The 11,800-nt window shown below is 36.9% G+C and overlaps 1 protein-coding gene across 2 annotated transcripts in view; it reads left to right on the top strand.

Annotated features, from left to right (window-relative positions):
- Nucleotides 1-3,412: 3,412 nt before the first annotated feature.
- The window catches only part of LOC117294329 (rhotekin-like), a 43,058-nt gene continuing 34,670 nt past the window's right edge, over nucleotides 3,413-11,800 (top strand). For both annotated transcript variants that reach the window (XM_033776691.1, XM_033776690.1), the window contains exon 1: nucleotides 3,413-4,319. In XM_033776691.1, coding sequence (XP_033632582.1) covers nucleotides 4,161-4,319 — 159 coding nt within the window. In that variant the 5' untranslated portion in view covers nucleotides 3,413-4,160. The remainder of the gene's footprint in view (nucleotides 4,320-11,800) is intronic.

Here is an 11,800-nt window from a genome sequence, read left to right as displayed (position 1 = left end):
GTCATTTAAAAGTTTTTTAAATAAGTTTTTCTGAGTTTTGGTATGACGGTTAAGTTTATACTTCAAAACAATGCCGCAAATGATAATGTTACATGCTAGGTAGTTAGTGGTGTACAAATTGCCAATCATGGAGGGGTAAAAAATGTACCCAAATCTTTCTACTAAAAGTAGGGAGAGCAATTTGTCATTCAGAATTTCTTTTTACTTTCTCACAAAAAAGTTTCATCTGATATGTAGAGAAGTGCACTTTGTTGATACTACTTATTTTGTGTATTTGGTTTGTATAATTAAACAGTCCGAAATGTTGGTGGTTAATATTGCCTTAATTTTCATAAATTTAATTATGATTTTTGTTTTAAATTTTTATGTCAGATGACGTCCACCAGGCTATTAATTTAACCTCAAACTCTGGCCCCAATTATTTTTCTCTTCTTTTTTGCCCGTTCTTATATTTTTGATTGGCCATTTTCAAATGTTAATTATAATTGTTTGTACATATATCTTAAAAAAGGTAATGTTTTGCATTTTTCTTTTGATATTTCACATAAAAAGTGGTTAATATCCTATAGAATTATTTTTTACAAAAGTACTCTATACTTTTATATTTAAAAAGGAGTTTGAACAACATGTAAGTTCTTAAAGGGGGTGTTTCGTCATGATCCAATCAGGTCTGTGGCTTTATACATGAACACTCACCCAGTTATTGCTTTGGATCAGAGCGCAGGCCTGCTTTGGTCCTGATGACACATCCCCTTTAGGGATTGTGCTTCCAGTTAGTTTTTACTTCACCACCGACTCATTATGAAATTTTTCTCGCATAAGTTATCAAAGTTCAAAACACTTTATATGGGCTACGTAATCAGTGGAACAAGTTTGTTAGCGTTCTCTCTTAAAAGCATTGGACACACTATTGGTAATTGTCAAAGACCAGTATTCTCACTTGGTGTATCACAACATAAATAAAATAACAAACCTGCCTTGGGTTAAATTGGTCACTGAAGTTGCAAGAGAATAATGAAAGAAAAACACCCTTGTTGTACATGTTTGTGTGCTTACAGATGCATAATAAAATGCTTCAGGTGAAGTCTTTTATTGTTTGAGTGAGAAATTGCATCTTTCTCAAAAACTATGTTCAGAGGGGACAGTTCTCACAGCTTCCAGTGCTCATTATTGTAGCGCAGATATCAAGTAAGTTTTCATGCTGACAATTAGTTGAGTAATTACCAATAGTGTCCAGTGCCTTTAAAGCCATTATACACTTTCGGTACAGGAAAAAAAAAAGTTCACAGATTCACAAATAACTTACAGGGTTTACAGAAGGTAATGGTGAAAGACTTCTCTTGAAATATAATTCCATGAAATGCTTTACTTTTTGAGAAAACGCTTAAACAATATCAATTCTCGCTAGCGCGAATTGCAAATTTATTTTGAACACATGTCATGACACGAAGAAACGTGCGGAAACAAGGTTGGGTTTCCCGCTATTTTCTCCCGACTCTGATGACCGATTGAGCCTAAATTTTCACAGGTTTGTTATTTTATGTGATCCACAAAGTGTTGGCCTTGCACAATACTGTTTACCGAAAGTGTCCAGTAGCTTTAATAAGGGAGTTTATGACCATCAAAACTTACTTTGTAAAGAGTACTGGGGAGCTGTTGGTATCCTAAGCACAGAACAATCTTGTTAAACATAAACTGGTTACCAGCCAAAATTACATAGTTTACAGTGTCCCATGTGTGTTTTGCTCAGCAAAGAATTTCTAACAGCTTGTGAAACTGGGCCAAGGGCACTCAGTTTGATTATTTGTTTTATTTTTTATTAATGATTTATTCAAATTTAATTTGAACTTGTTGCCAGTAGACAATTTGCCACAAATTGTACATAATAAAATGAATGATTTAAAAATTGTACAAAATCCAAAGCAAAATAACAGGTTAACATTAAAGACATTGGACACTATTGGTACTTGTCAAAGCCCAGTCTTCTCACTTAATAGTGTTTCTCAACAATGCATAAAATAACAAACCTGTGAAAATTTGAGCTCAATTGGTCGGCGAAGTTGCAAAATAATAATGAAAGAAAAAACACCCTTGTCACACGTAGCTGTGTGCTTTCAGATGCTGAATTTCGAGACCTCAAAATCTAATTCTGAGGTTTTTAAATCAAATTTGTGGAAATTTACTTCTTTCTTGAAAACTTTGTCACTTCAGAGGGAGCCGTTTCTCACAATGTACTATCAACAGCTCCCCATTACTGTTACCAAGTAAGGTTTTATGCTAACAATTATTTTGAGTAATTACCAATAGTGTCCACTGCCTTAAACATTTATTCCATATAAATAACCAGTAGTTTGAACCTGTAGCTAAAGAATTGTTCACTTATTATTTATTGTAAACAAAGTTAAAACCAAAAGATGGTTAATCAATGAATTTTGGAAAAGACCTTTTATTTTCTTGTCCTTAAGCTCTCTCAAAATTTGTCATCAAAATAATGTGTGAATTTTTTAAATGCATATCAAATTATGGGGACAAAAACTGTAACCATTTGACGTAAAACAAGAACCAAGCAATTTTTATCCCCTGAGTTCCACAAATACTTGACTGTGTAGAAACAGAAACTTTTTGATTTTCTTCTCTTTTAAAGGATTTATTTTTTTAAATTTATTGTTCCGAGTAATCATGTTTTTCAAAGGTTAAGATTATAATGTAAAAGTTTCATCTACAAAGATAAAATGTGCTAAATCTTTGTTTGGGGGTATTACAGGAAAATATCAATACTTATTATCGAGGTTACAATTTATGTAAATTTATGCCAGTTATATATATTATTTATAAGTGTTTTGGTAGTTATTTATCCAAGTATGTTGCTCCTGGAGTTGTTTTTTGTTTTTGGATTTGAGTATCATGGTAAACTAATTTTACGCTAATTTTGTTAAAGTCACCTGGAAATAGATTTTTTTTTTCAAACATAAGAGTATATGCTTACGAACAATAAAATAATTTTTTTAGTAATTGTTTGTCACGATTTATATGTTTAAAAAATATATAAAGTTGTTTGGGGGGCTGACTCCGCCTACCCCTTTTGTGACGTCAATCGAGGCAGACTTTGCCTGCAAAGCATATAGTAAACACACGTGCAAAGTACATGTACGTCCAAGTCGTGAGTTGGTACATTTCAAAAAGTGTTTTTCTGCATTCAGCAGCAATACACCTGGTCGGCATGTTTTGAAACGTACAAACTCACGACTTGGTCCGTACATGTACTTTGCAATTGTGTTTACTCTACGCATTACAGGCAAAGTCTGCCTTGATTTACGTCACGAACAGCGCCCTCTCGGCTCGGGGTCTACTCTTAAATTTGTAAATAACATAAGAACTGATTTTTTAAAACCTTAGTTAACTGTTTATTCACATTCCACTCATCAAAACACATATATTAGTGACAAAAGCTTTATTTTGAAAAAATATCACTTCCAGGTGACTTTAACGTATTCAGGTGCACAATGGTTCAATCTGTCAAAGGAGTTTTGAATTATTTGATTATATTTAAAATAAAATAAAGGAAAATAAATAAGTAACAAATGAAATAAAGGATTTGACTGTTTGTTCCAAGCACAATGGGGGGTAAGCTTTGGTCAAGAAAGAAAAAGGACTTAAATTGTTTGAAGGAATCTGAAGAATGTTGTTTACGGTGGTAGCTGATGGGAAACATTATCCTGTTAATGAATGACTATAAAATGATGAGAGTCAGTGTCATAATTTGCCTTGCAATTATGAATTTGCCTTGCAATTATGAACAAAAATGTAAAAATTCTCATTTATGATCAGTGAATTATCTTACTAGCCAGAAAGGCCCTGGAATATGAATGCACAGGTCCACTCTTGTTTGCACTCAATTGTACACGATTGTATTCGGGCATCCACTACGAGAGAAAAGCGCATTGTAAGCTGCTGTGTCTATTATAATGATTCTAACAGGGTACAACATTTAGTTTTTGAGTTGATCAAAAGAGTTGAAAAATGCAACTTTTTTTTATCAAGAACAAAATAAATGGAAAACTACCAACCACAGACAGGTTCTTTATGTCTGTGCTACCAACCCCTTAACAGTTTTGGTATTGCGCCCTCTCGTGAACGGTACAACTTTTGCAGAAAACAAAATGGCGTTCGCTGGGCGGCAATTTCAATCCCTCCGGAGATCTTTTCGAAGGAGCACCAGGAAACGAAATTACACATTAAACGACCCAGTTGTTTCTGAAACTAAGAAAAGAAAGACAGAGGATGATGAGAACTTGCAGCCTGTGTCCAACAATTTTGAGGTACAATACATTTTTACTATGTTTTATTCAATGTTTTGCAACTTCGGTTTGACACTTGTTTTGTTTCTTTGACATGCATTGCAAGTATGGTTAATGGCTGTATTTCCGACACTATGTTTTAATAAACTTGTAAACATGGTAAAATAATTGTTCTTCACCATCCTATTCTATTCCAATTTTGTTTTCGAAATATTGTGTTTTTATATCTTCGTCCTCAATTGTGTGGTAGGCCTAAAAAGGTTAAACTATGCTGGATTATTGTGGCCGTTCAGTGTAATTTTTTGGGGTTTATTATTTTTAATTTTACTTCGGCCTCATTCAATTCAATTTTTTTCAATTGAATTTCATTCATAGAAAATCATATATATGTCGCTTCCATTCCATCATGATGATCATGTCCATTCATATTTATGTAGGAAGGTGATGTTTCGCTCCATTTAATCCCTATGTCCGGAATTTCCAAGACTGCTGCTGGGTTCTGAATTAGGCCTATTAATTTATTCTTGGGTGACATAATTTTTTCAAATCAAAGGCATAATTATTGACAATGGGGACGGGGAATTTATGATAAAAGTTTCAGCTTTATAACTATAAGGTGAAAACATGAACAAAAATAGCAAAATCTCATACTTGCATTGTATTGTTGAGTTGAGATACTGTGGAGGGCGTAAGTGCAGGGTGGCAGTGGTTATACTGCTGGCATTCTACCCACCACCGTACATCACAAGGCAATATAAAACTACAGTTACACACCGTATGTAAAATAAAAAAGGTATTGACAGAATTTTGTTTACTAAGCTAAGTAAATGTAATGTGGTGTGTGACAAAGAAGAAAGTAACCAGTAGGCCTACCACTTAAGCCTACACTACACCTGTGTCACTCTCACTCCTAAACATTTTTAAAACAAAGTTTGTTGGTCTTTTCTGTTGAGCACCATCTGTAATGATTTATCTAAAGACTACTCTTTGTTAATAAAACCATAAAAGAGCAATCTGGTTTTAGAGCTAACCACAGGCTGGGCAGCTGGCCTATCAATCAGAGAAAGGGTCTATTCTCTGTGGTCACTCAGCCCCCATCATCATCAGTGGTGGTGGTTTGTTGATGCGATGGTCTTTTCTACAGACTGCCAGTGCCAAGTTGGGATGTTACATAACATTGTCATCATAAACTCATTGTCTATGTGGCAGAGGGTGTTTCCCCCACACCATCAAATGTTCACATGGATACTAATATTGGTATTGTACACTCATCTCTTTCCCTCTTGTACTGAAGTAACCGCAGCCATCCCCCCCAAAAAAAAAAAAAATATCCTCTATTAAAGAATTCCTGAGATTCGCAGAACTCCATCAAGACACAATAAGGCCAAATAAAAATTAATACCACTTGATTATCCCCTCCCTCATCCTTTTTTGTTTTTACCTTTTTTTTCAAAAAAAATGTTTTGTTTACATCATTCAACTTGCTTATAAGTCTTTTAAAGAATTTACATAAAGTGGCTGGTGGCTTTAAACTGGAGAATAGTTTGGTGGTTGCCAGTTTTAATTAAAACGCTCGGCAGCCACCTTTGAGGGAAAAAAAGAAAGAAAAAGGGTCCTCACATCCTCCTCATCAACTGGTATTTATTGTTTACTTAGCCTTGGGGGTGGGGCACTATCCCACTGTCCAATCCACACAATGGATCAAATGCTGCTCTTTGTCCATATTAGACCATTGTGGTTTTAGATCCAACCACAGGTGTTGAGCCCATCATTATTGAAAGGTCTTGTGGTCAGCAACTCTGTCCCATCATTGTCATCACCATTCTCATGATGTTGATAATGAGCAGGTTAGCCTTTTCTCAGGATTGCCAAGTGTGACCAAGGAGGACCTAATCTTCCTTCCTCCATGGTGTGACTGTGAACAGAGTACACTGTCATTAAAGGGAAGGTACATGTTTGGTAATTGCTCAAAACAAACATTAACTTAAAAACTGACTTGGTAACGATCCTTGGAGAGCTGTTGATAGTATAAAACATTGTGGGCAACGACTCCCTCTGAAATAACATAGTTTTAGAGAAAGAGGTAATTTCTCACTAAAATATTTAAAGACTTCTAGCTAGAAGTCTTTATTCCTATCTGAAAGCACACAAATTCGTCCAACAAGGGTGTTTTTTCTTTCATCATTTTCTCGCAACTTCGATGACCGATTTTCACAGGTTTGCTATTTTATGCTTGTGATACACCAAGTGAGAACGCTGGTCTTTGACAAATTTTACCAAATGTACGTGTACAGTGCCTTTAAAAGTCAAGCAGTATTTGTTTATGAAACCACGTTACTTTGATGTTGAATGTTTCTTAAAATGCTTTATAAGCTACTATCAGAAACAGCTGTAGGCTTCTAACCAAAAGTTTTTATCTCCCGGTCTCATGTTCTCTTTTGTCAGCAACTCAATCCGTTCACCATTGTCATAATGTTGATAGTTTATTAGCATTTAGCAGGTTAGTCTTTTCTCAGGATTGCCAAGTGTGACTGTGATGTGAACACAGTTTGAATGCATTTCATTATAAAAGTCAATCAATATCTTTTTATTTAAACCACATTTACTTTGAAGTTTAATGTTTCTCAAAATGCTTATTGGAAGCGGCTGTTGTAGGCTTCTAACCATGAAAGTTTTTGTTACTATTAATCTAAAGAGCGATTACCAAACACAAACGTTTACCTTCCCTTTAAAATGTGCGATATAAACATTGTGAGGAGTGGTTAAAGGCAGTGGACACTATTGGTAGTTGTCAAAGACTAGACTAGTTGGTGTATCTCAACATATGCATAAAATAACAAACCTGTGAAAATTTGAGCTCAATCGGTCTATAGAATCGAACTTGTGAGATAATAATGAAAGAAAAAAACACCCTTGTCACACGAAGTTGTGTGGTTTAGATGGTTGATTTCAAGACCTCAAGTTCTAAATCTGAGGTCTCGAAATCAAATTCGTGGAAAATTACTTTTTTCTCGAAAACTATGGCACTTCAGAGGGAGCCGTTTCTCACAATGTTTTATACCATCAACCTCTCCCCATTACTCGTTACCAAGTAAGGTTTCGTGCTAATAATTATTTTGAGTAATTACCAATAGTGTCCACTGCCTTTAAACATGGCCTGAGGAAATTGAGACAAAAGAGGGCGCTATCGAATAATTGCCAGTAAAAAGGTTGTGCTTACTAAAGCAGTCTGAACACATGAGTCTGACTCAAGTCCAAACGTCACATGACTCGATCAACAACTGTGACATCTGGCAAGCAGGAAACAAGGCTGGTAGCTGGCATTTTTCACGAGCCTTGAAGTGTGATGTCAGATGTTCAGGGTACAACGAAGGCAAGACTTGCCTCCATGCCCCCTGAAATAATATTTATTTCGGCTGTCATTCCCCTCATGAGGGCGCCCTCCTACTTGCATGTTGAAAGAGTTCGCCTTGCTCTTTACAAGAATGAAAAGAAGGAAGTGTCGTGGCCGAGCGGTTAAGAGCACCGAATTCAAACTCTGGTGTTTCTGATCAGCAGTGTGTGGGTTGGAATCCCCAGCCGTGACACTTGTGTCCTTAAGCAAGACACTTTAGACCATTGCTTCGTCCTTCGGATGGGACGTAAAGCCGTTGGTCCCATGTGTTGTGTAATGCATACGTAAAAGAACCCAGTGCACTTATCGAAAAGAGAAGGGGTTCGCCCCGGTGTTCCTGGCTGTGGCTGCTGTATGTGACGTAGCACCTTGTAAACCGTTATATAAGGTGCTAAAATATTGGGTCTCATAGTTCATCACTGCATTAACCTATCTTTCTGAAAATTTGAATATATACTCAGCGCCTTGAGTACCTTGTTTGGTAGATACGTGCGCTATATAAGACATCGATAATTATTATTATATTAAGTACAATGTATCAGGCCTGGATGATGCTTTATACCATGTCAAGCACAATCATAATTTATACTATTGAGGTTCTCAGTCAGAAAGAAAAACTCAAATTCAAAACATGCAGAATTGAATTTTGAAGGGTTGGGGTCTAATAGTAGTGGTTATAGTGTTTAGCGGTACACAATGTCAATTACGGATACTTACGGAACGTCAAGCTCTGAAGATAGGCTTGGTCTCTTGTGTCCACCTTGAAGTGTCACACCAGTACTTAAATTTCATTATATAAAAACTTTCCTGTTGCAAAATCTTGCTCATGATATATACAATTATGGGAAATAAAACCCATCATACATTTATTTACATTTAAGAACATACAGTGGAATGTTGTTTTGTCATACTGCTTTCAAACAATACCTTTAGGGTTTGTGAGACAGACCAAAACTAATTGTTCTAACTCATTTCGCAAACATTTTATGCAAAATATCTCAAATGAAGAATTTTTCCACCAAACCATTATTTTTGTTATAAATACCATGCAAATCTGTGAATAATTCTGCACCACTGTGATGGTGACAATAACAGATTTTTTGACAGACCACTTTTTGGGTTGTACAAATACACAATTAACAAATCTGTGCCTGCCTATACAGGTACTTCATGTAGACCATGGAGCATACATAGCCTACATATGTATACTGCATGTAGCCTAGTAGTACTAGTAGACAGGTCTCAAGTCCGCCCATTATTTTAAAGGGTGGCTGCAGTGTTTTTTAAAATAATTTAAACGATTAAACATGACTTTTTAAACCTGAATATGTTTTTATATTTTTTATTAAATGCGCAAGTATTTTAAAAATGGTTTTCAAGAGATTACGGGAACCCCGCTCCTAAAAGGGAGCCTTCATTTGCATAAACGTGACATGTCGGTAACCTGGCCGTCGGGCCTCTGGCTGTGTGCATATAGAGACGTGTGCACTGTGTGGTCTGGTACCTAGGCGCGTGTAGTTAGGGAACAGACTCTTTTTGCCGACGATATGTTTGAATTCCCGACGTGACGTCGATGGTAGGGGAGGCGATAACAATCCACAAAAGGGGGGGCATGACTTATTCGCTAATTACGCAAGTGAGATATGTCGGGGGAAAAAACAAAACATATTTTATTGATGTTCAATACATATATCAGAAGTAAATGACAGCAAAATTAACTGTTTTATTTGAATTCACTGCAGCATCCCTTTAACTGCAACCATTAGCCCCCATGCTTGGCTACTAAGGATACGTAATGTCTTCTCCACATGCAATTTACCAAGTACAAAATTGTGTCAATTTGAGCATTAGAGTTGAGAATTGGTGTATGTACATGTAGAATTGTTATTAACTGCACTACCACAGAGTTAGTTCTTAAAGCCATTATTTTACACTTTTTCGGAACAGAAACAAAAGAATAAAGTTCACAGATTTACAAATGACTTACAGGGTTTACAGAAGGTAATGGTAAAAGACTTCTCTTGAAATATTATTCCGTGAAATGCTTTACTTTTTGAGAAAACATTAAAACAGCTATCAATTCTCGACATCGAGAATTACGGATTTATAGTAAACACATGTCACATGACATAGCAAAACGTGCGGAAACAAGGGTGGGTTTTCCCGTTATTTTCTCCCGACTCTGATGACCAATTGAGCCTAAATTTTCACGGGGTTGTTATTTTTGAATAAGTTGTGCTACACGAAGTGTGGACCTTCGGACAATACTGTTTACCGAAAGTGTCCAATGACTTTAATTGGTCTCAAAGTTCGACTAGCTTGCTCTAGTCATCGTACGAGACTGAGTATACTCAGTGTATGTAAGTCGCCTCTTCGCGCTCAATACAAATCGTCATACTTTTCCCTAGGATCAAATGTCATGCCTGATGAAAGGACAAACCAAAAAAGTAGCATCATTTGGACATGTTTTACATGAAAGGCACCCAGAGAGAAAAGAAAGGAAAACAAGTCGGCCCGGTGGAATTTCGTTTTTTTGTAAGGGCAAGGTCATTTTCTGTTTACATCGTAGGGCACCTCTATAGGAAAGTCTGTTGGAAACTATTGAAGGGGAAGCCAAGACCAGGGCAACAGAGGCCATGGCCTCTGTGTAATTCCAGGGCCTGATTTCATAGCGCTGCTAAGTACACAAATTTGCTTAGCATGAAATTTCTTCCGTGATAAAAACAGGATTACCAACCATATTTCCATTTGTTGCATACATCAGGCCTGATACTTCACGGAGGCAACGGAGGCGATTGCCTCCGTTGCCCCTTGCCATTGCCTTGGTGCCCTTGAAATGCTCCAGTAGAAATTTACAATTTCCTCATAGGGTGCCCTTTGCCAAAGAGAAAATGCCTTGGTGCCCTTGCCCTTTCAAAAACGAAGCATACAGCCCTGATACATGTATTGCTTGTTACTTGTATTCAGCTGTTGTTTGTTTATCCTCAAAACAAACTTGGTTGGTAATTCTGTTGTTATCGAGGCCAAAATTTCATTCTAAGCAAATTGTTGTGCTTAGCAGCGCTATGAAATTGGCCCCAGGTCTGAACCAGGTCAGCTGGGGCCATGGCAGCCAGGGACCCCTGGCAAGCACTTTATTCAGATGGCATATACACATGTATGTAGGCTTTATGAGTTTGTGCTTTGTGTCATCACACTGACCAGACTTACAATACATTATACACATGTGTGTACCAAAGGTCTGTGCATGATGCATTTCTAGAAGTGCAAGACCTTTTGCCCAAATATGGGAATTTAAGCAATGTGCAGGGTTTGAGCCTACGTGTAACATTGATTTCTAAGAAGTTTGTGAATCATTGAAAAGTTGTTCCATTAGTTCCTTTGCCCCTTTCAAAAAATCAAACCTCACAGAAATTTTCTGACCAGCTTACCAAATTTGATCTCATTCGTGCTATAGTGGTGTTGGTGAATGCCTTTTCCAACAAAAGAAGAAAAAAAAACAGGCTGGAGTACCTGGTTACATTGAATCAAAATGCTACAAAAATTAAAATTAAAGTCAGTGTGAACACAGTGTGAACATTGAGTGTGAAGGTCTCCAATGTTGGTCAATGCTCTACCTCCCCTGCTATGTGGGGAGTCTGGCGGAGTTTCATCTTTGAAGTCTCAACATTTGTTGGGGTACTTTTGAAGGGGAACCAAGATCAAGACCAGATCAACAGAGGCCATGGATGGTCTCCATGGCCTCCATGCAACTGCAGGCCTTTTGGGGTAAATAATATGTGAGAGTATGGCCAGAGTTTACCTTCTTTTCTGTGTATTGTACCATGAAGCTATAAAGTAGGTGCCGCATTACATAGTAAGTGCACAAAAATAATAGTGTTTGGTAAACAAAACCGTACACCCACCCGAAAAACACCCAAAATAACTGCTGCTTGATCAATCAGGCCAGCTGTGCACCAATTCGAGCCCATAGGGGGCTGATTATATCAATCTACCTCCATGATTATATAAATATTAAGATCACTAGCAAAGCAACGTCCAATCAAATGCAGGCTTCGTAACTAAGTTACATAGTCTATGGTCCAATGACAAGGCTTGTTAAATGACC

This window comes from Asterias rubens, chromosome 9 (assembly GCF_902459465.1).
Source record: "Asterias rubens chromosome 9, eAstRub1.3, whole genome shotgun sequence".
Taxonomy (NCBI): Eukaryota; Metazoa; Echinodermata; class Asteroidea; order Forcipulatida; family Asteriidae; genus Asterias; species Asterias rubens.
This window is presented reverse-complemented; position numbering and strand designations above follow the sequence as displayed.